Here is a 27,436-nt window from a genome sequence, read left to right on the forward strand (position 1 = left end):
CAGAGGGCAGAAGGTCACAAACACGAGGGAAAAAACGAGTGGCACAGAAGGCAGACGGGCAAAGAAAATGAGTGGAACAGAAGGCAAAAGGGGCACAAAAGCGAGTGGCACAGAAGGCAAAAGGACACTGAAATACCAGAAAATTGAGTGGCACAGAGGCAAAAGGCAGAACACAGAAATACAGGGGCAGCCAAGAACAGAAGGCAGAACGGGCAGCGAGGCACGGAGGCAGCTAGGGGAACAGAAGAAAAAAACAGGCAGAGACACGGGGGCAGCGAGGGGTACAGAAGGAAAGACCAGGCAGAGAGAGCACGGGGACAACGAGGGGAATTGAGGGAAGAAAAAGAGGGACGGACTGTGTACAGCCAGCGGGGGAAAACAGACAACAGCAATCACAGACACAACAATGAAAATACAGGCAATACATTAAAAGCAATAAAGCGGAGGATGAACAAACCTACCTACGGCCTACCACTGGCCACCATGGATGAGGCGCAGGTGGTAGCCTGCGGGTGGTGGAGGGCCTCGAACTTCCTCGGCAGCGGCAGCTGGGGCAGGGAGACAGGCAGTGCTGTGCGGAGGGGAAGCGACCTACCTGGTGGGGTCAAGGGTCGCTCCATAACATGCCGCAAAGAAACTGTCGTTTATGCCTGGAATGTGCAACAACACGAACCCCAATAATTAATGGACTGACCACTAAATTCGAGCTCCCGGGTCGCGCGCTACTTGCCGTAAAGCACTTCGACGCCTCATCACTTGATGCACTGAAAAGCTCCTATCCCAGCCACGAACCCTTTAGAAAGAAAGTTGACATACACTCCCCTGGACGCTGTGCCCTTTGTTCTAAAAGTGTTCAACCTTGGGAATATGTGCAGCCTCTTCACCCGCCCATGCATAGAAAGAGAATTGCATAGCTATCAACCTTGAAAAGTTTATGTGTCACGAAAATGTAATTCCTGCGACCACTTCTAGTAAACTCTTCGTGAAATGCTGTAAGTGGAGTGAATAATTACGATGGTCACTGCAGGGCAATTATCATAATATTCCTAAATGGAGCGTAGCTTGTTTGTCGGACTCCCCACGAGAGGGTTATGGGAGTGCTATGCTAATGCTCTTCTTTGCATGAGAAGCACGAGTTCTTCGAAACATGACAATATGATCATCCTATACAGACCACGGCGGACAACCCCTATCCGATTAACCGCAATCGGGACGATCTGAAGTAACATAGGACGATCAAATATGGTACTGATAAAATTAATATGTAGTGAATAAAAAAACAAGCTATGTCCACAGAGATGGAGTATGCGCCTCAAAAAGGTGATTACTATGGAGTCCGAGGCACTGTCAGCACTCTGTACCTGGATTGCTCTTGGCCCACTCACGTGGAAACGTCTCCTTAGCAGCAGAGACACTTGAGCCTGTGAACGGAACACAAGCGGCAGTTAGAGTCCGATCTGTCCTTTGGGAAATAGACTGCAAGACCCTTTCTATCCTCTCACCTTCCCGGCGAAGAAAACCTTCCTGACAGACGCCATCTTCTCTGTATGTCCTCTAGCCACACCAACTCAGCAACCTTCCCGCACAGAAAACAATCACAAGAGCCCATTCTTTTCTTACAGGACCACGCCCATGTATTATGCATCTAGACATGTAACTGCTTTAACTTTCATAGCGTCTTGGGCGGCATTCATTTTTTTGTCAGGTAAATGGCATTCAAATAGAAATAGGTCCGCCTCTTCCTAAATTAAGTTTGAAAAGGGTGGCCATTTTGGAATGGGCTTATTTCCTTTCGTCTACCAATTTTACTCTACAACAGATTTCTATCCTGCACAATGAGAATAATTTTTTATGAAAGTAAGGAGACATACAATTTACGTAGATTTGAAAGCTGCTAAGCAGGACAACGTATAGACCCGCGGTAAACAAACACACTTCACGGTGCGCTAGGCTTTAACATGGATATGAAACATCCGAAGATAGCTGCGGCGCTTGACTCTTCCTAGAGGTTCTGCTTCCAGGACTTGCTCCTGGGTGTGATTCGTGGTATTGGTGGGGGCGTCGCTTTGCTGTTTTTGCTTCGATATCATTGATTTTCTGTGGTAGGCGATCTGGGTCCGTCGATGTTACTGCAGCAGGTATGAGAGGGATTTAACGCATAATATTTCGGTTCTGGCAGCGTATTTTGGACGCGAACTTCAGAGAGCACGGGGAACTACAGGCTCCATCATTACAAGCCCGCGAGTGGTGCGCGCGCGCCACTGCGAGGTATATGTTTTCAACTATCGCGCCCATGTCTGGGCACAATAATTGAAAACATATGGGCTTTGGTGCGCGTAACAGACACCAATAGCCCATGGGCAGAGCAATGTGCCCTCCTTTGGCCTATTGCGTGCTCTGTTTGAAAAAAATACGCACGCAAAGACCAATCACGGAAGCCAAAAGGAAAAGCACACGCACGAGCGTGTGCTTTTCCAGAGTCCGTTTTCAAACCCCGGACAAAAGGACTCTCGCCTGCGCGAGCACTGCTGCGCAGTGCAACACAGGGTGTGAGCCCTAAAAATGTTTTGAGTAGCCGGAGCTGCAAAAAGTGATGGTCAGAGAGATCAGTTAAAATGGCTTGTTTTAGATAATCATTTACCCTAAAAGAGATTTCAGAAATTCTAGAAGTGGAACTTCAAAGGAGGGCAATACTATTACTCCTCTTAAAGTGCAAAACCCAGATGTGCTTCACAGTTATTCATTCCCTCCAAAATTTTCTTAAACTACGCCTTTGTCTTGGCTTGCCAAATGGTTATGTCCCATTCCACCTACATGTGTTCATGAGTGGCCTGTTTACAAAGACCCTCATCAGTGTGGTGAGTCAAGTGAATAAACAGGAAACTCGATCAGAGTGGTCATTTGGCAACCAGCTATACACAAGGATTATCTTTTTTCAACAAGAAACTGAGGTATTGAGGTAAGAGAGAACTGCACTTGCCAACAATGATATGGTGGGAAAAACGTAAGATATTCACAATGGTAAAATGAACCTTGGAGTGCAAACCGATCCTACTCTAAATGGGCAACTTTCAAATCACAAATAGTGGTTCGGTACTCACAATTCATAATCTATTATGTATAATACAAGAATTCAGCAAAAGTTTTCCTCCTTAACCACAACAGTGATCACGGTCTATGTATAATCAAGTAAACACTTCCGATGTCAACATTTTCTTTCTTCATTTGTTCTTTATTAAAAAGCCTCTCATGTAAAGATACATCAGTAAAATGAATGATATAATCCAGTACATGTGAGGGCCATAAAAAAACTATGATGTAAAATACCCAGTGGCTGTACATACAAATCAGGATCATCCAGGTGACCAGAAAATAGAGCGATAGTCCTAAGACAGACAGAGGCAAGAGGGATTTGCCGTCTTCGAACAGTAAAATCTGAACTGAATATTAACAATGATTTCCATAATCTTTTATAGCCTCTATTATATCAAAGATTTGGTCATCTTCTGAACCGTTTACCAGTTCTAAAGTGTCACAATTGCTCATCTATACGGCATGTGCTTTACAAGCAGACTGTGCATCGGATAAGAACTTTCCGCTTTTGTGACAGTCTTTATGGTAATGCAAATAAACCCCCTATGTATAGCACAACCCCTCTAAATATTTATATCACCCTACAATGAAGTTATAAATATTTGCTAATTGTCAATAGATATATGGTACCTTTAAAAACAATAGAAATGAGAACACCTGCTTTGGATTGGCAGAGATTCGTTTTAATGGCACTAGTATGTTTAAAAAGTTGTTTCTGGTGTATGGAGGCTCTTCGTTTAACACATTGAGGTCTAATTCAATTCATGAAACAGGTGTGTTTATAAACAAAAGTTCTATCTATATGATAAAAATCTTATAACATCAGACACAAAGTTGATAGATTCGATTAATATAAGCCTTAGCAGCAACAAGTAATTTCCGTATCACGAAGCAACACACAAAGATTACGCTGGCATTGTATGAATCTCTTGCACCTCTAGATGATTCATGTACTCAATTAGGTCTATAGTTGCACTGCTACAAAATTACAGCGGCCATATGTGTGTTTCAAATGGCAAAATAATTTTGAGGTAAAAGTTGATTTTAATTATGACATGGGGATAGGATCACATTTTATGTATATAACCAAACACATGTTATCACTTTGGGCAGAAACTAAAAGCTTTCTTTAAAGATTATTGGGTGTGACTAAATACGCCACAAATAGAACATTTAAAGATGGCGCTGATTTTGAGATAACATTTTACATCGTCCCTTTTGAGTGTTAGTATAGAAGAGCTCAGTTATTGGTGATCTGTTTCATGTTTGTCAGCAGACACCATGACTGTTACAAGCTAAATGAACTAGCATCTACCGTAAGTTGCTCTATAACTGAAGTCGATGCTGTCTTGATTTAAGGTTCTTTTGAATTGTACAGGTTAAGAAACATTTAGCAAATTCAACTTTTTAATTTACTGCGAATTTTTGATATCAGTCTTCATTTGCATAAAAGAACTACCACGGTCAAAGATACAATTCAAACTAATGTGCTAATAGTTTAGATAATACATGTAATTTAGCGGTCTCTTTGTATACTAGGTCCTTAAGGGTGACCATAGTAGATCTAATTTTGTGGGTGTTCTCGCACTACATGACCATTCTAAGATGTTGCTCTTTATGAAGTTGGCAATAACACAGGTAAAACACTCGACCTATCGGTCTTCTTCTAAATTAAATTATTTTAATACAATTCAAATGTATAACAATAAATAATCTTATTTTTTCCTCCAACTGAAGACATAGCCTGAATGACTTAATTATGATTTCTGAAATTGCATTTTTATTAATTTTTGTTAATAGATCGCTAGATTAAAACAATTATGATTATATTATTGAGACGACAATGTTATTTAGGCAAAACAATTTTTTTACCTGTCACATGACAAGGTAGTCAATTTAGCATTTTACTATTAGACATAACATCATGTTTCATACCGCACAAATTCTACATTGAAGTTGTTGCATATAATCATGATATTGACAGGGTAGATACAACACATGACCCATTGGTTTTATCTTCAGAAACGAGTGTGCTGAGCGGTTTACAATTGAATATGTAATAACCAGGTGTAATATACTATTTTGCTCTGGTATTCACTTATCTTAACTTTAATAGAATATACACAACTTTGTTAGCGATGCATCTGGTTCTATGCTTCAATACAGTATTCTGACCATAACATGCAAAATGTTAGAAGCCAAGATTAATATTTTTGTCCATCAAAATTGTTCAGGTTTCACAAAATTGTTCATGTCATATGTAATGTTATCACACATGAGTTTGTTGGGTGTAAATAACAGTTCTCCTTGAAAAACATGAGCATGTAAATGTGATGCTTTTTTCTCTTTTCTTTGTTAATTTTAGTTGTATACACTACAATTATATGATGTATGGATCTACTCCAAAAATAGTAATCGGACCTTGATAGAATTCCTGTAGTGTATGAATTGACAAAATTTGTGTGTACACAGTGCCAATAGATATTATGGTTTGGATGAATATCAAGCATATTTTAGTAATATGTCTAATGTTAACCATCTCTCTTTTTTGGAATATTCTCACCTTACATATCATACTTTTTAAACGGAGATACATAGTTTAAAACATTTATTTGGCTTTTTCAGAATACCTATACTGCCTGATTTGACACAACTGAGATATATACAATGCCAGTAGATATTATGGATCTGGTGAATCCTAAATACAATCTAGAGGTATGCATTACGTACCATATTCGATTATGAGTGTGTAAGTTATGCAGACTCAAGCTACCATAAAATATAATATCATAATCAATTATTTATGGCATGCACCATCAAATCATAAATAAATTGTAATGGCGGTCTGTCTGGAGTTTTCTCCAATATTGTAATAAGGCTAAGTATGTGTGTATTGTTTTAAATTTTTAAAATCATTTTTTTAATTGTCCTATATTTATATACATATTGTAAATATGGGTTATGTGTTTTATGTTTTTGTAGCCCTGAAGCAGTCCTATGTTGACGAAACGCGCCAGGCTACTGGATTCTAGCATTAATTTTACTTATGTAACTTTACACGAGAGGATATTTAATAAAGAACAAATGAAGAATGAAAATTTCGACATAGTAAGTGTTTACTTGTTTATACATGGACTGTGACGACTGTTGTGGTTAAAGAGAAAAACCTTTACTGATTTCTTGTATTATACACAATAGATTATGGATTGTGAGTGCCGAACCACTATTTGTAACAAGGATTATCTTGCCCTTACATTCGGCCCTAAAACTAATACCGTGATTTGGGGCTTCAACACAAATCCCTTGCTATCCTTTCTTTCCACTGGAGAATTAGAAGTCATACATGCAGCTTCTGTTCCCTGGCTTTTCTTTTACTCAAGCAAACGTTCATATAATTACCTTTTCTGCAGTGAGAACTACCTTTTTTACTCGTAGCTCTTTCACATGCTTACTGTAGCACTTCACTTTTTAACACAGTGTATGTTGAAAAGGTGCAATAGAAAATGGTTAGAAATTATTGATTAGAAACAATCCTTAAGAGAACAATTCTGTGTTTAGAAAAAAGCTTTACTGAGTTGTCCTACATGTAATTATATACAAGAGGATGATGCAAACTCTTTGTAACCCCAGGAATTGATCCCATAATTGTCCTTTCAAGGACTTAGAATAGTAAAGTAAATCATAGGAGTAACAAGCATTGTTAATGCATCGGTTTTGCCTATGTAATAAATAGAAAACTGTTTCAATTATCGTCCGGAAGAAGGAATATGCAAGAAAGCTACTGTAGCTGCTTTTCCCCTTGTGGAGTGAGCTTTAGGAGAAACCAATAGGGGTTTGTTTGCCAACTGATATGCCAACTTAATGCAGGACACTATCCACCTCGCAATGGAGCATTTGGAGGCTGGAAACCCTGTCCCAATGGCACCATAGTTTAGAAACAACTGGTCAGACTTTCTGATGGATTTTGTCCTATCCAAGTCGAATTTGAGAACCCTCTTGAGGTCTAGTGAGTGTAGGGACCTCTCTGCTGGTGTAGCAGGATTGGGAAAAAAGAGGGAAGAGAAATTGATTGGTTGACATGGAAATCAGACAATACGTTTGGTAGAAAAGAAGGGTGAGCTCTGAAAACCACCCTGTTGTGATGGAAAACAGTGTATAGCTCTTTAGAGCAGAGTGCCTGAATTTCACTTACTCTGCGTGCTAACGTGATAGCTACAAAGAAAGCAACTTTCCATGTTGAGTACTGTACCGTTGCCTTATGAATGGGTTCGAAAGGGCGACCCATCAATCTGGACAGGACCAAATTCAACTCCAAAGGAGGAGAAGGCGGTTGGACAGGGGGGACAGTGATGTTGTGGTGTACCCGAGTGATGTGGTGGTGTACCCGAGTGATGTGGTGGTGTACCCGAGTGATGTGGTGCTGTCCCCGAGTGATGTGGTGCTGTCCCCGAGTGATGTGGTGCTGTCCCCGAGTGATGTGGTGCTGTCCCCGAGTGATGTGGTGGTGCCCCTGAGTGGTGTCCCCGAGTGATGTGGTGGTGTCTTTGGTGGTGTCCCTGAGTGATGTGGTGGTGTCCCTGAGTGATGTGGTGGTGTCCCTGAGTGATGTGGCGGTGCCCCCGAGTGATGTGGCGGTGTCCCCGAGTGATGTGGCGGTGTCCCAGAGTGATGTGGCGGTGTCCCCGAGTGATGTGGCGGTGTCCCCGAGTGATGTGGCGGTGTCCCCGAGTGATGTGGCGGTGTCCCCGAGTGATGTGGCGGTGTCCCCGAGTGATGTGGCGGTGTCCCCGAGTGATGTGGCGGTGTCCCCGAGTGATGTGGCGGTGTCCCCGAGTGATGTGGCGGTGTCCCCGAGTGATGTGGCGGTGTCCCCGAGTGATGTGGCGGTGTCCCCGAGTGATGTGGCGGTGTCCCCGAGTGATGTGGCGGTGTCCCCGAGTGATGTGGCGGTGTCCCCGAGTGATGTGGCGGTGTCCCAGAGTGATGTGGCGGTGTCCCAGAGTGATGTGGCGGTGTCCCCGAGTGATGTGGCGGTGTCCCCGAGTGATGTGGCGGTGTCCCCGAGTGATGTGGCGGTGCCCCCGAGTGATGTGGCGGTGCCCCCGAGTGATGTGGCGGTGCCCCCGAGTGATGTGGCGGTGCGCCCGAGTGATGTGGCGGTGCCCCCGAGTGATGTGGCGGTGCCCCCGAGTGATGTGGCGGTGCCCCCGAGTGATGTGGCGGTGCCCCCGAGTGATGTGGCGGTGCCCCCGAGTGATGTGGCGGTGCCCCTGACTGATGTGGTGGTGCCCCTGAGTGGTGTTCCTGAGTGATGTGGAGGTGTCCCCGAATGATGTGGTGGTGCCCCCGAATGATGTGGTGATGTCCCCGAATGATGTGGTGATGTCCCCGAATGATGTGGTGGTGTCCCCGAGTGATATGGTGGTGTCCCCGAGTGATATGGTGGTGTCCCCGAGTGATATGGTGGTGTCCCTGAGTGATGTGGTGGTGCCCCTGAATGGCATCTTGAGGAATGATGTGACGTTGATAGTGTCTCAACGTCAAACGACTATGTGCCACCAGTACCGGTGAGCTTTTCGAGAGGGATATTCTCTTCAACGCCGATCTTTCTTTGTGCTTCGACGCTGAATGTTCTGACGTCGAACACCTCAACCTCAAAGACCTCGCTAAAGACGTTGAGCGGCTAGTAGACCCCCAACGCAGTGTGAATCGAGGGAGAAAACCTTCTCGACGTCATGTTCTTCAAACTCTCGGAGTTCCCTCTCGATGCTGAGCGTCTAGTGAAACCCAAAACTTCTTGACGTCGACGGAGACCGCCGACTCGACATCGAACATCGCCTTGAATTTTTCAGTTTGGGTCTCGATGACGAATTCTTCTTCGCCGTCGATGCAGATCTGGACCTCTATGTTGAACGCCGTCTAGTTGACGACAACGGAGGTGTCCGCTTGGACGTCGAATGCCTCACTCCTGGAGACGACGAGGTATGTTTCGACATTGACCGCCGAATGGTAGGCAGCAACGGAGACGCCTGCTTCGACGCCGATCGCCGTTCCACTGGCGTTGGCAGAGCATGTCTTGATGTCCAACGCCGTACTGACGGCGGTGACGGAGACCTATCTCTCAACGTTGTGTGAGCCTGCACCAACAGAGAACAACTCCTCGATGCCGATCGTCGCCGGGTTGATGACGGCGGAGGTTCCGATGTACCTGTAGTCTTCTTCGACGACCGGTGTTCTCTCGCCCTCGATGGTCTTTTTGTTGACGTTTTCGCTGCCGGTGGAGGTATTTTTGGCACCGAGCCCGACGCCGATTTAGAGCAGATTGAAACCTTACTTCTAGATGAAGATCTGGCTCTCTCCTTTCTCTTCTTCACTAGAGACCTGCCTCTGGAAGGTTTTTTCCCTTCTCAGCCAGCCCATAGAGGCGAATCCTCTCTCTGTCCCCCAGAGTACGCTTGGACAGGGACTGACAATGCTGGCAAGTCTTGGGAGCATGATCCTCAGGAAGGCAAAGGATACAGACAGGATGGGATTCTGATTTAGCATTCTTTTTGCCCCAGGAAGGGCAAGAGTCAAAAAGAAAGGGCATTTTTGAGTGAAAAAATATGCTCAACTCTCAAAAAAAGTAGGAACCTACATCAACAGTAAAAAGACGTTGAAAATATGTTTTCTGACAAAAAAACTGAGATAATTTCTGACAGAAAACATAAAAAACAGAGAGCTGAAGTAACCCAGGGTCCTGACAGAAGGAGCCGGAAAAAACAACTGACCTAACTGTCACCCTTGAGGCATAATGGGAAGCTAGGGGTCATGGCTGCCTTAATGGCACGGTGCCAATTCTATTCTAAGTGTTTGGGTGGGTTAGCTTTTCAGCTTTCTACACTAATGTTTTCTGCAATGCAGCCTGTGGGCTGGCAATGTTTTCATTCCTTTTTTCAGGATTATGGTTTCTATTGTTCATTAAAGCAGTTTTCAAATGTGTTTTCTTTCTCCCTGCTTTATGTGAAAGGTATATATGTGCAAAGGAAATTCTTACAACATTACTCAGCCCTTAGTGTATGGAAGGCTGCATTGTGTTTTATATATATTTATACACCCACACACACATATATATATATATATATATATATATATATATATATATATATATATATATATATATATATATATATATATATATATATAATGCTTTTTCCTACAGTATCCTTCAGTCTTCCCCAATACGACTTTGCCCCGCACTTAGCACTTTATATATACATGCACATTCTTTACGATACTGGGGCTCCAGTTTCGTTACAATGTCCCTTTGCTTTTTGACTTAAACGTATTTATACAGTTATTTAACAAGTCACTTAAAAGCCCATATATACTGATCTTCGTGCCCCTAAAAAATATAAAATGACCAGAAACATTCCACTGGAATGACAAGGTCATACTTTGTTGCACTTTTGTTGCACAAGCACATTTTGCACTTACACTCACTTTTGAACACATGTGGTTTTAATATCTAAGACGCTATTTTATGTAATTTATACAAAATGGGGCGGTTTTTGTGCTTTTATCCATGTAAACATTATTCGTATGCTTTTACTATGTATTAGTATTGTGTTTAATATTTATTTTGCAACTTTGCACAATCTTTATTCAAATATAAGCACCAACAAACTCAAAGCAAAGACAGACTACATATACAATTTGAGTAAATACTTGTCTATGTCTAATTTGCTTTAGCCTGGTATAAAGAACGTCATAAGCATGTCAAACGTATTTAAACCAATGTGTGAACTTACACTGTCATGTGAGCAAGGCCTGAGGGAGGGGCCGAAACGCGTCATGGCGACCACAATCACCAAATAAAATCATAATTGCACGGAATTGTGGTCCGTATCCGTCATTTTAATCTGTGCAGGAGTGCACTAGAAGAAACGGAAGATTGGGATATATATATATATATATATATATATATATATATATATATATATATATATATATATATATATATATATATATATATATATATATATATATATATATATATATATATATATTTGGAGCTACATATAGGTTTTTTCACATATATGTTTTTTATATGTTTCCGGGGTCCCGCGCATGGGCGGGAATATTCATGTGCTTTTTACTATTGATGAGGATCCCCTGGAAGAGAACCAGATAATCCATTTGGGGTCTTAGAGGCATATCTAAGTTAGGGATGGACCAGCCGGTGGGTGGTTGGTTCCTAATTGTAGCTTTATCATCTGTAACCAACGATGAGCACTTCAACTGCAACATTATTTCAGATGGGGATATGCTTGCAAATTCTCTTATCTTCATCTCTGTAGAAAGCTGTACGGACTCCTGCAGCCCAGCAGTCAGGGGTCAGTTTAGCTATCCCCAAAGCATGACATTAACTTTTAATTGTGAGAAAAAAGTTCTGCTCTACTCCTCGAGATAGGGAATACAAGAAATGGGTCTCATTCCCATATTCCACTTCAACTCTTTCAACAGTTAGCCTACTCCCAGTGTATCTGGGCCTGCATTTGTAGACAAAGATTTTAGGAGTACATTTGTACCTGAAGTCCGCAACACAGGTCATATTTCCAAAGTTCCAAAATAAAATAAAACCAGCACGAAACTTTATGTAGATGGACTTTCTCACACACATCAGAGGAGATACTATATACTCCCACCACTCCGGCATCGCTCCAAAACCATTCCATCTCATTTCTCCCTATATATACTCTATTCTCTCGTCTGTTGCCTGCAACATGGCTGTTTATTTTAGCAGCAGAATAAAAGCCCTCACTCTGGTTATCATCCTTAAAATCTGTCTACGCCGCATCTAGCGCTTCATCTTCAGCAAGCTTTACACCTGGCCTCTCCTCTACAATCAATCCCTAAACAAAGCCCTCAACATTATCTTACACACCTTGTGGAACCGTGAAAGATCAGCCACTTCTGCTTCCGTTGGTTATCATCTCAGTGGGCCACACACTCCCGGTGAAAGATCCATATTGTGGTTGACAAATACAACCTTCGTCGTGACTCCACGACCTTACCTTGAACATTACCTAATTCTACATTTTTTGCAACACACATCCATCCCAAACTTAAAAACAACACTCACTATTTATTTTCCCTAAGTGTTCTCAAACTACTTGTCATTTTGCCTTGTGCCACCCTCCCAATATAGCAAATATCATATAAAACAGCTGTAAAACCTCAAAATCCTGCTGAGGTCCAGATACAACACACTATGATTTACATATTTTCTTTTAAGCACTAAGCAATCCTATTCAACTCTAGTTAATAGATAAAAAAGTGTAATAGAAGACATCCCTCAACTATAGTAGAGCACACATAATCTGGACTTGGATGTAGAAGGCTTGATGCAATTGTGGTATTCGTCAAGGAATATCACACTCACCCACTTCTTTTGAACACAGATTTTCAGTGCTAATCTTCCATGAAAACCGTATACCGTAACCTCCATAAAATCACACAAGAAACCTACCAAATACACACAAAAAAACAAATATTGCATATGAAAGAAATTCACCTTTGCAAGGAAGACTCCAGCATCCATTACTGCTTTGATATGCCGCAACCAACCACAGTTCTCCAGGCCTGTTAGAAAGTCGCTCATTGAGGGGGACTTCTGCTCGCACACTAAAGGAATATTGCAGAAGAACAACAGCATTAAACCAGAACAGCAAAACCAATGCAATCAATTATCTTGCTTTTAACTGCTTCTCGGAATAGTCTGTTTATGGCACAGGTCTTCTTTATAAACTTGTTTTCCACACAACTAGTTCAGCAGGAGCCACCATAAGTGCACAAAATCACATCACACAGATACATATTTCAACAAGCTCTCCCCTCAACCACAATTTGATGACAGTAGTTTCAGAGTACAGTGAAGGATACAATTATTAGTATACCGTAAGTACAGCATTAATGTCTCATGGACACTGTATTTGTGGAAAAATATTAATCCTTCGCTATTAGCATTGACTGCCCATTTTCTATAGTATGAGATAGCTGCAACCTTACGCCATTTATTCACGATCCGTTCAGTGAAAATGAGCTAAATATAAAATCAATGCAATTCTGATTGATTGAATAGCTTTATTTCGATATATTTATCATATCATAAAAGCATTACAATACAAAAACAGTTAAAAAATACAATACAATTTAAGAATAGATCCCTCTAGTCACTGTATACAGATTATCAGTTTTACGAATTCTTATATACAATAAAAACACATCATAAGCAAGAATTCATTAACCAAGCATTGTAAAACATGGCTAAAATATGAGACTAAGACGATACAGATCATATTACTGGAGAGACATTTTCCTCACGGTTCTTATCCGCCATACCCAACCCAAAAATTTTGCCAGGCAACAAGCGTACAGAGGGCGAGCATCAGATCTTAAGATGCTTAAAGCCTCCTGGTACGATCTAGTGCCAATGATCCTGCATAATGGTTTCAGCCATCTGCACCGAGGGGCTGCGTAGGCAGGACACTCAAACAATAGGTGAGCGACAGACTCATCCCTTTTCTCACAAAAGGGGCAGTACGGTGTAGTTTGTAGCGGAGGCTTCCAGCTTGAGGTCAACTTCCCTAAGGGTAGCACTCCCACCCTGAATTTAAAATACAATGACCTATCCCACGGATTAAGAATCAAGTCCAGATAAGGTTCTCTAAAGGGGAGCTCCTTAATTAATTCTGAAAAAAAACAATCCAATGTACTCTTCTGCTTGGACAGCCATCCTGTTTAAAGTCACACTTGTTCTCGCTTTCCCCCATCTATTGCACAGCACTCAATCACTTTATGGGTTGACTTCTCCTACATAAATAACAATGCATTCACAAATATATTCTCCATTTTATCCTATTCATGTACCGCATTTGCTGTGGGACGGAGCATGTGATGCTGTGGCTAATGCTATGTCCTATAACCCTGAGATGGTCAGGCTACATAGAGAATAGGTTAAAGTGTCATGGCTAAGTGGTCAGCCCAGAGTGGAACACTAAATCCTTACCGGGGAGGGTATATAGATCTCTCCACTCAAATCTGAGGATATTTGAAGACAAACCGCGTTGCATGTGAGGAATTATATCGATCTCAGTTAGTGTGGGACACACTACCATATTTAATTTTGAAGTGACTTCCACAATGAGAAGTGACGTACACAGGATTTAGCTGTGGATCACTGTCCACCAGAATTACTGTGATTTTCTGGTGCTTGAGGATGAATAGGACAAAGAGCGTTTTGTGAATTGCCTTGATAAAGTCTAAGTAGAGACGAAACACGTGTTGGCAAAACTGGCAATCATTTATGGATGTAACAACTATAATGGAATAAAAAGAAATCAATGTGAAGTAACCGCTTACTGTGGACTCTGTTCATCTCTTCTGAACTTGAATATGGAGTATTTGACTTCAAGTGGGGAAAATGTTTAATTAATAGATTTGTAATTTTGAGGCGAACAACTAATCTCTCAAATTTAAATTGTTTGTAGGTTATAAGACAAGTGGAGGGTGTGCATAAGTTGTTATTTTCTTTTTTCTAGTTTGTATACCCAACAGGTTCCTTGTTGAGTAATTTGCATCTCATGGTAGTAGATGCATTGGAGTTAAATTTGCACCCCAGTGAAAATTGAAGACTAGTATGTATATTGATTCACACTGTATTACGTTTGATGCGGAGATAGATTAACACTTCGGATATTTGATTGGGTGGTTCCTTTCCCTTTAAGGGAAACACTACTACCAGATTCTAGTATTTCAACTCCTGAAGTTCACTGACCTTCCAGGCAGATGTTTTTGCCACAAGAAAGGTCGTCTTGATGGTAAGACGCTTAAGAGGGCAGGTACGAAGAGGCTCAAAGGAAGCACACATTAGAAAAGAGAAAATCAATTAAGACATAACGAAGGAAGCTTGAGGAAATAAGTGCTCCAACCATTTAAGGAACCTATTTACAATAAGGGCCTTGAAGAGAGAATGCAGAGCTGACAGGAGCAGGAAAGCAGAAATGGCGTACAAATAAACCTTTAACTTGCCTAATGCAGAGCTCTGCTAGACCAGGGTAAGGATGAACAAAAGGCAAAGGGTCAACCTTTTTGACTGTACACCATGCCACAAACTTGCTCCAACAGCCAGCGTACACTGTCTTGGTGGAGGGACGCTGAGCTGTCAATATAATGGAAGGTCAAAAGCTGTCAACTATTGCCACTCAATCTCCACGCAAGAAGGCGGAACGTTGACAGGTTTGGGTGGAGACCCTCCCCTGCTGCTGTGACAGAAGATGCTCCCGAAGGGGCAGTCTGATCGGAGTACTGATGGCCATGCTCAACAGCTTGAGATACCAGACTCCCCCAGCCCTGAGCCACAAGGATGACTTGGGCCCAACCATTCCTGATCTTCTTGATAACTCTGGGGAGGAGTGGTATGGGCAGAAAGGCGTACAGGAGGCTGGAGCTCCACTCAAGAAGAAAAGCGTCTCTGAGCGAGAGCGCCTCGGATGGAAATGAGTTACTTACCTGTAACTGTAGTTCTCCAGTATTGGAATCTTTCATAGATCCACATGCTTGAATTATTCCCCGTCGTCGAGATGGGAGACCCTGGTATACTTAAAAGTAATGTCCTATTAGACATAGAACATAATGTCCAAGGCCACATTATTTAGTAACATATCCCTGTCCTTATTTAAAAAAGGACTAAACTTAGAAAACAGCCAACCAGATGACACCAACTTGTAGAATCTTTCTGGGAGAAGCTCCAGTCCCTCAGATTTTCCAAGCACTAGTGCATACAAATAGAACAAACTGAGAACCCTACGTGAGCGTAGGTGAGCCTCTCCAGGGGAGATGGGTGGGTTGCATGTGAATCTATGAAAGACTCCAATACTGGAGATCTACAGTTACGGGTAAGTAACTTATTTCCTTACTCTGGCATTGGAAGCACTGAGCAGTAATTAACACATTTTCATTTGATAGACAGAAACTGTGAGCAACTGTATGCAGACATAAAGAAAACAAAAGTACATCGTATTTACATGGATAAATATATTAACAAACAGAAAAAATATATATATATATAAATAAATATATATATAAATAAATAAATATATATATATATATATTCACTGAAAAAACCATAGGTTATAAACCATATATAGTTAGGAATTAGCATTTACAAAACCTTGAAAATTCACTGAAAAAACCATAGGTTATAGACCATATATCGTTAGGAATTAGCATTTAAAAAACCTTATTTTACTCACACAAAACCATTGAAATTCCATGTATAGTTAGTTGCACTAACTATATATCGCGCACCCGCAATCCACTGCTGATGATGTCACATATTACATCATTCATGACATGGTCAGTGACATCACTGATGACATCACTGATGACATCTCAAATGACATCACTGATGACATCACTGATGACATCTTATTTGACATCAATGATCACATCACTTATGATATCATTCATGTGACAATAAAATGCATCTATTCACACTTTAATATAACCTCTGTTACACCCAGTGTTAAATATGAGTATAATTTTTGAAACCATTGACACACCAATACTAGTCACTACATACGCACTCACTGATTCCTACTTCTACACACACATTCACTCATTCACCCATACAATCATTCATACATACAATGACTCATCTTTACAACACTATCATATGCACTCATACACCTATACAGACAATCACACTCTGCCACTCACCCATGGAGTTACTCACACACCTAGTCAGTCCTGTAAAGAATCAATGACACTTCCATTTTCTTGTCTATACAGTTAAACATAGAGCACCTGACATTTTCAAACATATACTAACACATACTTACCTTGTTATACAATCATTGATACAAGTACACATTGATCTGCACAGAGTCACACACCTCCCAGCCAGCCACACACACACTCCGTCTCCCATACAAATACTTGGACAATCAATCAGTAACCCATATAGTTAATCATATAGCTACTGATCAACACATGCAGCAGTTTACAGAACAACAGACATAATGATGCACAAATTAAGACACTTTAGTCACTAACCCATGCACTCAGTGAGACACATTTAATCACTCACTCATACATTCAGTCATGCACCTACTAAATCCTTTGTCCAGACACTTATACTTCCACTCATTCTTCAATATGTAAGACACATTTTAACTTTACAGAAACATACAGTCACTGGATGTTGTCATCAGTGATGTCATCAGTGATGTCATTTGAGATGTCATCAGTGATGTCACTGACCATGTCATGAATGATGTAATATGTGACATCATCAGCAGTGGATTGCGGGTGCGCGATATATAGTTAGTGCAACTAACTATATATGGAATTTCAATGGTTTTGTGTGAGTAAAATAAGGTTTTTTAAATGCTAATTCCTAACGATATATGGTCTATAACCTATGGTTTTTTCAGTGAATTTTCAAGGTTTTGTAAATGCTAATTCCTAACTATATATGGTCTATAACCTATGGTTTTTTTCAGTGAATTTTCAAGGTTTTGTAAATGCTAATTCCTAACTATATATGGTCTATAACCTATGGTTTTTTCAGTGAATTTCAATGGTTTTTTAATAGCAAATATCATAAGCTGTCGAATGTCAAGTACGTGGTAAGTAAAAACATTTTCGTGTTTATGCACACTGATCTGCTTTGAATGCTGCCCCCCACCCCTCATTTCTATTAGGAGTACTCTCTCTTTGCAGATAGTGAAGGGTAGTTAACGCAGGCCTTTGCCCCCGTTGTAATCCGTCGTGCCTGCTTCTCTCTCCATTTGATTGATTGTTCTCTTTGGTTCATTCTCTATTTACAAACAAGCACAGAGTCGCAATACTCTGTTTAGTCTTTGCAGATAGCGAAAAATCGTGTAAAAAAACAAAAGGAATCGAGCAAAATCAGTAGGCCACTAATGGGATCTCTTTTTGACCTCGCTAAAATAGAAACATTAGGAACAACCTGTTGAAAATAGCAATGTGTATGTACATAAGCGGCGTTCATTTGTGTTCACAGTACCCCTTGTTGATTGTTTGAATCGAGCATTGAATTGTTCGAAGTTGGTTCTCTTAAGTATCTTCTCTGCCTGCAAACGAGGAAGAATAGGAATATTCTCTCTTCCTTTGCAGATAGTGAAGGGTAGGTAACGCAAGCCTTTAACACGTGGTACCTATTTCATTCCTCATTGATTGATTGATTGTCCGAACATTGACTGTTTGGGAATTAGTTCTTTTTGGAGATATTCCCTGTTTGCAAATAAACGTAGGAAAATCTTTGCAAGTATTGAAAGGGTACGTAATGCGGACCTTTCTCCCCCGTTGTAATCTGTCATGCCTATCTACTCCCCACTGATTGATGCACCTGTTTCACCCGGACCATTTACTAGAGATAGGTCATCTGGCCCGACCAGAGAGCACCCCTAGTGAAAAGGACATATGCAATAATAACGAAGTGATCACTGTATCCTGTTAACAGAAACTTTAGCATGAAACAACCTGGAAAGAAAAGAATAGGAAAACGAAAATCAGTAGGCCACTGATGAACTTTTTATTAAATAACAAACAAAGAAACGATAACAATACGTAATGATAAAACCTATTATTGTCCTAGAAACAAGAAACGTTAGAAGTAAGCCCGTAATAAGAAACCTGAAAACATCGCCCCTCACTGCCCCAAAACGTGTCTGTCCCACCGCCTGCCACGGCCAAATAACGGCAAACTGGGAAAGATAGAAGTCAGCAGACATCCGCCCCATTCTAGAAACTTCCAAAGGGCAACAGGTTTTCGGCTACGCCCAGCCGGAAGCAACACATATAAGGCGGGTCCTGCTGCCACGCCTCGGCCAGGAGATCATCACGTAGGGTGTAGCCGGAGAAGAGGCCGAGGCCAGCGGGACCCGGCCAGGGGGATTGACAACACTGGAGAGTTTCAGGGGGGGGAATGTCCATGTCCTCGACCCTCCCCTCTCTCTCCCAGTCCAGCCGCGGTGGCCCTTGAGAGTTGCAGGTTGTCCCTCCACACTCTCTCCCGGTCCGGCCACCAACGGCCGGGGGCTGGGGCCGACGGGATCCGGCTGCAGCCGATGAGCCAAGGAACCCGTTCATGGGGCCAGAGCAAAGGGCGTCCGGCCGCCATCCACCGGAGGTCCGGCCCAAAGACGGACGGGACATTTCTTCTTTCTTGAATAATTGCTGCAACAACCCTGGGGGGGGATGTCTTGCACATGCCTCCGACCCCCCCCCCCCTCTCGTCCTCATCGCCTGGTCCGGCCATAACAAATCTCAAGCGAGACGCCGTGGGGTGCACTGGGAGGGAGAGACGGTGCGAACAGGCCTCTCCCGCCTCCCCAGGTGGAGGCTTCCCAGCTGCACCCTCAGCGCTCCAGGCGCCCGGAAAAGGGTTCTTCCACTGTGGCGATGCTGCAACGTCTCGCCCGGCAGGGTGGAGCCCGTCCGCTCATTTGACCCCGCGATCGCCAGTAGCTACCGAACTCTCAAAATGGCGGTCGACCTGGCAAGAGCGGGCCCAGCATAAAGAAATGGCCCGGTCACTGGTTGACTCCACCACCGTAGTCCTCCACGACCTTGAAGATTCTAGAGGAGCCGCGGGAGTCCCCGACCCCCGCAGACACCCCCGATGGGGAATGACTGCCATGATCGCCCGTGGAGTGACGAAACTGTAGCCGCGGGACGTCGGCGCTCCCATGCTGGCGCCAGCCTCAGTTTGAATGACTAGAATCCTGCAGACCTCAGTTCCGGTGAAAGCACAGTGTGACCCGGTAGGAAAAATTGTTGCACCCCCTCCCCTTTTTGACTGATGGTTCAAACCACCGATCCTTTCCTTTGCCCTTTTAACGGAACTTTGGACTGCCTCCCCCCCCCCCCCGCGGCGCCCCACGCCGTTATTTGCTGGGCGGCAACTTACTAGACATCACCTTCGTGACATCCAGATTTCAGCGCGTTCTGCTGCCTTGGAACTATTCGCACAACAGACCGCTACTGACAACCCACCCCCCGGGACGCCCCACGCCGGATACCCAAATCAGTGCGGCACCCAGGCAACATCTTCTGAATTTTCATAATTTGAAAGAACTAGTAACATGTCCTCATCAGGAATTTCCTCTTCAATCATCTCATCAGGAATTTCCTCATGAAAAGTCTGCAATGATGATTCTTGTAACTCTATGGTCTCCAAACATTCGATAAATTCGCCATCAAGACATTGATCAAAAAAATCATTCAAATCATCTCCTCCTTGTGAGAATATTTCATTATTGGTATTGTCAATTTCAATAAATGTAGTGGATAATTCAAAAGAAATTGCCACGGTCTCTTCGTTGTTTAAATGTTTTTACTGTTTTTGTTTTGTTGTATATATTTATAAGTTATTAAAGTTTTATATTCCTACTACTTTGTTGGAGTGCTATATATTTTTAATGTGACACATAATTGTAAAAACTTTGATGTACAAAGAGTCATCCCTGGAATCTTCCGCTTCAGGCTCGGTCCCCTCCCGAATCACAATACAGGATGGTTTTCAGATAGTATGAACACGTGTGGTGTGACGGATCTCATCGGGTGTGGGCCTTGATCTACTATAACTCCTTTGAAGAGGGGTGATTCTTTACAGCTGGGGCCATAAACTACATCTGCAGGGCTAGCTGATAGCCTAGGACCGGCCTGGACAATCTGACACAGAGGAAGAGGAGTGTCAGAGGGTGCGGTAGTGAATAGGGCGAAAGGGAGGTGTCGGGCGGGCACAGAGTGTGATTCTCAGGGAAGAGCAGCGCAGATGGGGGGAGGTTTATTGCCCATGCATAAGACAGAGAGCGGGGGTGAGCAGTGCCTGGGGAAGATGCTTGCGAGGGTGGGGAGCCATGCTACGAATCGACAGCGTGCAGAGAGTGGGTCTGGTCAAGGCATCTAAAATGGCTGCCGTGCACAACAAAAGTGTGGCATTTCAAAAAAGGCAAGATGGCGCAGACAATGTTTTTCAACACTTCCTCATTTCCTTCGAATCGAACGTTAACAGACGTTGGTGCATATTGCCAAAGTTAAGCGATATTTATCGCTAACGATGCTTAGCAACGAATTTTTTACCGCTAAGCATCGTCAGAAATTATCGAAGATAAACCTTGCTATTATCAAGGTTTATCGCAAATGCGATAAAAAACGGCCGCAATGCATGAATATCGCTAAAAAGTCAGCGATATTCATGCATTACCGAGCTAATGCTCTTAGCCATGTTATCCACCTCCCATTGGATAACATGGCTAAGAACTGCTCAGGGCAGGTGTTAGTTTTTGGAGATATTCGCGCTTAGCGCGAATATCTCCAAAAGTTGGTAATAGGAGATAGATATCTTGCATGTTGTAATGCAAGTTATTGTGGTATATGGAACTCATACCATAATCTCTCAGGAAAGCAGAAACTGATCCTTTTGGGACCGCCTGAGAAGGCCTAGGGGGTGAGGGGTACTCTACTTTGCCCCCTTTTCACGTTCCGAACTATTTTATTTTACTCTCTTCTGTAATTACACAAAATGGCAGCGATAAGATGCATCAGAGACAGACAGTGAGAGAAAGGAGGCCGGAGATGAAGAAGAGATGTCAAATACACATTGGAGATAATATAGTGGGAGAAGGGAAGTAAATATGAGTAAACTTACCATGTAACATAAAAATGTTCCACTCTATACTATAAGTCTCATTTTATACTACAATCACTTCGCTACAACCTCATAAATTAAAAATAAAAATGAATAATGTCTCAAACAATTTTTGTATTTCTAAATATAAATTTATTCTTCTGAATTTTCAAAATTTGAAAGAACTAGTAACATGTCCTCATCAGGAATTTCCTCTTCAATCATCTCATCTGGAATCTCCTCATGAAAAGTCTGCAATGATGATTCTTGTAACTCTATGGTCTCCAAACATTCGATAAATTCGCCATCAAGAGATTGATCAAAAAAATCATTCAAGTCATCTCCTCCTTGTGAGAATATTTCATTATTGGTGCTGTCAATTTCAATAAATGTAGTGGATAATTCAAAAGAAATTGCCACGGTCTCTTCATTGTGAGCCATTTTATTTTGAAATTGCTTGCTGTAAATTGCAGAAAAAAAGAATCACTTTCATTTATCGTTTTTAGTAATACATAATATAAAACTAACTTTATCAAGTATTTAGTATAACAGAAGGACTGTAAATAAATAACAGAAAACATTTTTCAAATTATCTTAAAGTGTACAACATAGTTCCCCTTACAAATTAACAACTCACCTTTTTAAAAGTAGGAGAAGTGTTAGTACTGTGTAAACCAAACACCAGAAATTGAGCACCAAAAATTCCTCACAAATGTACCTCAGACAGTAGTATCACAAAATGGCTGTGGTTTCCTCTCATTTTAGATATATACATAACCAATTAACTTTCATCACACACAAATACAAAACCAAAGTAACATTTTAATTGGTTCTAAATTTCAACACTTTCAAATGTGTTTTCCCCATGCAATTTTCCATAGGACATTTAGATACGTCTACAGCCTGAATGGCTGAACGGAATTACACCAAACTTGGCAAAATGGTACATCAAACCTAAGAGGTCAGGGAGGATCTACTATGCCCCCTTATGGTCATTTGCCCCTTCGCTTTGGCCTCCTCTTGTCTCTCGATCCTACCGAGAGACAAGATGGCGGCCGCTACGGACTGTTTGGAATGTTTACAGACGCCGGAGAACCAATCACCTTCGCAAAGCTCCGTAACGCGAAAAGTACGCGAAGCGGAGCGCTGTTACAGATATATATCTTTTTTTGAACGTTAATTTCTCAAAATCCACTGGAGCACATATATTGAAACCTAGCAAAGGCACATCGGGCTACCAGTCCCTAATATTTTGCCAAGTTTCGTACAAATCCATTCAGCCGTTCGATTATTATTATTTTTTTTTGCCCCGCGGGGCCCTTTTAAAACCTCCACATCAAACCTAGGGGGTCAGCGAGGATCTACTATGCCCCCTTATGGTCATTTGCCCCTTCGCTTTGGCCTCCTCTTGTCTCTCGATCCTACCGAGAGACAAGATGGCGGCCGCTACGGACTGTTTGGAATGTTTACAGACGCCGGAGAACCAATCAGCTTCGCTTCACAAAGCTCCGTAACGCGAAAAGTACGCGAACTGGAGCGCTGCCCGGTCCGCTGTTACAGATATATATCTTTTTTTGAACGTTAATTTCTCAAAATCCACTGGAGCACATATATTCAGACCTACAAAAGGCACATCGGGCTACCAGTCCCTACAATTTTGCCAAGTTTCGTGCAAATCCATTCAGCCGTTCGGGCTAAAAGTGAGGCCAACCGCCCTATGGAAAACTCAATGTTAAAAACACGTTTTGGGACCCCCTTATTTCTCGGCCCCCCCTTGACGAACCCCCCCCAAATTTTCAGGGGCTGCTCAGAAACAAAATGTTCCATTTTCCTGAAAATTTCAGCCAATTCCGTCCACAAACGCCAAAGTTATTAGACATAGAATTTTCAAAAATCCCATAGAGAAAAAATCCTAACTATATATACCTACTGGCGACCGCCAGTAGGTAATATATATATATATATATATATATATATATATATATATACCTACAGAAATATCATAGAAAATGTGTGTTAGAAAATGGATGTTGGAAAGAAAAGAAAAAATGCTCACTTTATTGCAAAAGATGCCTGAGAAGAGAACCAACCACTTGTCCTACTGCCGCATCTTGTAAAGTCTCCGAGTCCAAGCAGTAGTGTTAAATTAATGTGTGCCGCGTTCGCCAGGTTGCTGCTCTGAAGATATCCTGAAGAGACACACCTGCAAACAGCACCATAGATGTGGACATGACTCTGATGGTCTGAGCACGGACCTTTGACGTCAAAGGCTGGCCAGCTTGTTGATGACAGAAAACAATAGCACTCGATATCCACCTTGATATGCTCTGTTTGGTGAGAGGAAACCCTTTCCTAGGTGCACTGTAGGCTACAAATAGTTGGTTGGATTTATGAAAAGATCTGGTTCAGTCCAAATAGAATTGTAGGCACTGTTTGACATCCGGGGAGTGTAGGGCACGCTCGGCTGAAGTTTGAGGATTTGGAAAAAACTATTTTAAAACAATCGGCTCCTTTAGGTGAAAGTCTGAGGGAACCTTAGGGATAAACCTAGGGTTCGTACGTAGAATAACTCAGTCATGTTTGAATCCTGGGAAGTGAAAGCCTGAAGTTCGCGTACCCTCCTCGCTGAAGTAAGAGCCAGTAGGAGAGCAACTTTCCAGGATAGGAACTTTGTATCCGCTCTGTAAATAGGCTCGAATGGGTTCATTAATTGAGCAAGCACTGTGTTTGTTTGCCATGTAGTAGGAGGGGCCGGTACTGGTGGGAAAGTTCTGAACAATCAGAAGAGATGGAATGCACACCATTTTTAAAATTCTTTCTTAAACTTAGCGTATGTCCACTTTTATCGATGTATGCGTGCAACGAGGTATGATGGCTTGCCCTAATGCCACCGAATTCAACAAGACTTGAGAAGGGGACATATGTATGTACCTCCCTCGTGCACAGCTCTATGCCGCTTTTTAGCGTCATCCTATGCGTATAGATTTGGTCCAATTCTTCATTCTTACTCAATCCACTTAATTCAACATTTTCTCCTTTTTCTTTTTCTGTAATTAACATCCACTTGCGGAATTTGTCGCCTATTTTCAAATTTCTTGTATTTAAACTGTGCCCATCCGGACCTCTTGAATAAATACGAATGATGCAAGGCTCGTCACAGGCAGCATTTATTCATTTAAAAACCCAATGCATTTCAGGCTACTCAGAGCCCTTCTTCGGGGGTCACTAGAAATGATAAAACATTTACCAATTACTTATGTGGTCTCAACTGGCAACATTATTATGAATAGCATTTCATAGAAATTTCATGAAAAAAGCAACAGGCATTGTACATGTTTTTTTTTTTTTTTTTTTTTTAAAAACCTTTATTTGAGCAAGCAGAAATGTACAAGGATGGGCCTACAACCACACGGGCCAGCCGCTAAAAAGGAGTAGACACATATCACATATGCCCGCAGAGGTAACCGTCAATCAACAATGCGAATACTCCACATTATATACAGGACCAAAACAGGTTTTATATATATGAAAGAACAAACATACAGAAAGGCGAGAGTGTATCACTGAAGGTCAGCCCAAGGGACGCAAGGGGGGGGACAGCAGCGGAGGTGCAGTAGTAATATCCTAAGCACTAAGGAGTATGGAGTGGGGGGGGGGGGGAGGGGGGCAGAGATCAGGAAGAAGAAGGGGGGAAGAGCCGGAGACACCAGCTCAGTCCCTATATAAAGATTCCGGGAACGCTAGCCTAAGGAGATAGGGTAATCTCGATAGTGTCCACAAGGGGAGGAGTACAAATGTCGCCACGGTATTCGTTCCATTGACCCCACACCTTCACCCATGCCCTGGGTCTACCCCTGGCCACATAGACAGTTTTCTCACAGAACATGGACCAATCCATATTATCCTCCCATCATTGTACATGTTTTATAGCGTTCCATCAAGATTCCTTATGTGCAATATGACCCGTATTTAAATAAATCACATATTTGAATAAACAACATTTTCATTGAACTCAACAGACCAGTTAATCCATCTTTCCCCTTAGTTATTCACACAATTTCTTAACTAGGCGTATTATCCACATTCGCCTTCATTTTCCATTGCCACTAACCCCCTATACGCATAGGATGACGCTAAAAAGCGGCATAGAGCTGTGCACGAGGGAGGTACATACATATGTCCCCTTCCAAAGTTCTGAACAAACCTTTTAGGAACGGCTTCACAAGTCCACTGGACCATAAAGATGGACCGTTGCTTGATCTTCGGAAATTGAAAATGGCCGCTAAATGAACTTTAATTGAAGCGAGAGGCAAGCCGGAATGCGCTAAATGCAGAAGATACGGCAACATTTCCTCTGGTGATGAATGGAGAGGATGGACGTTGTCGATGTGCACCAAATGCAGAACCTCTACCACTTGAGAGATCATGTCTCGTTAGTACTATCTGCACGTTCTCTAGCAAGCACATCTCTACATTCTTGTAGGATCTTTAAATGTTTAAATTCTTGGGACTCAGGAGCCAGGCGAATAATTTCAGAGAACTGGGATCTGGATGACGTACTTGTCCCTGGCTTATCGTCAATAGAGATGGAAATGGTTGGAGGTGGATCGGAGGCTGCACTGACAGTAGGTGAAGTTCTGTATTCCAATGTTGGCAAGGCCAAGCTGGGGCTATTATGATCTTGCAGGGTTTCTTCTTTATCTTTTCCAGCTCCGTTAGAAGGAGAGGGATGGGAGGAAAGACGTAAGAAAATATGTTGGGCCATGCTATTGAAAAGGCATTCCCCATGATGCCTGATGGGCATGCCAACTTGCGAAGTACCGGGACTTGGCGTTGTCTTGTGTTGCGAAGAGGTCTATGTTTGGCTTGCCCCTCCGGAAGAAAATGTTGTTGAGTGTGTTGATTTAATTCCCACTTGTGGCAGGTTGATTTTAGTCTGCTTAACGTGTCCGCTATGATGTTTTGTCTTCCTGGTACATACTCTGCTGTTAGCGACACCTTGTGCTGAATTGCCCAGTGTCAGGTAAGTTGAGCTTCCTGAGAGAGCAGGAGAGATCTTGTTCCTCTCCTTGCTTGTTTAGGTAGTGCATAGTCGTAGTATTTTCTGTTCTGACAAGTACCGGAGCATTTTTGTATTCTGGGCAAGAAAGCTTGAAGTGACAGTAAGACTGCTCTCAACTCGAGAAGATTGATATGTAGATCTCGATGAGAGGATGGCCATTTCCGCTGACCTGCAGCTCTTGTAGGAAAGCTGCCCAGCTGTCCAAGGAGGAATCTGTTGTTATCACAAAAGGTGTAGCCTGAGACAGGGAGGGAAAGCCTTGCACCAGCTGGTGAGGTTGTGTCCACCAAGTTGGCGATGCAATCATGGGAGGAGTAATCTAAATTATGTCGTCGAATGTACCCTCGACCTGTACCCACTGCCTGTTCAGAACTTCCTGAAGAAGACAGATGTGTAGGCGACAGTAAGGAATTAGGTGAATACAGGAGGACATCATGCCCAGGAGAGATTTGTAAAGGCGTACGAAAAGAGACCTTTTTTTTCTAAACACATTTCGCCAAGGGTATTAGTTTCTGTTGTCTTTCTAACGTTGTGTACGCCTTGTTTCGAATGGTGTCCAGAATGGCACCTAGGAAGGTTGG

At 42.4% G+C, this 27,436-nt stretch overlaps 1 protein-coding gene across 3 annotated transcripts in view; it reads right to left on the minus strand.

Moving 5' to 3' along the window:
- The window catches only part of MTMR8 (myotubularin related protein 8), a 511,753-nt gene that overhangs the window by 165,860 nt on the left and 318,457 nt on the right, over positions 1-27,436 (minus strand). For all 3 annotated transcript variants that reach the window (XM_078640107.1, XM_078640110.1, XM_078640108.1), the window contains one exon: positions 12,650-12,759. In XM_078640107.1, the coding sequence (XP_078496233.1) occupies positions 12,650-12,759 (110 nt within the window). The remainder of the gene's footprint in view (positions 1-12,649; positions 12,760-27,436) is intronic.

The sequence above is a fragment of the Lissotriton helveticus genome, chromosome 4_2 (genome assembly GCF_964261635.1).
Source record: "Lissotriton helveticus chromosome 4_2, aLisHel1.1, whole genome shotgun sequence".
Lineage (NCBI taxonomy): Eukaryota > Metazoa > Chordata > Amphibia > Caudata > Salamandridae > Lissotriton > Lissotriton helveticus.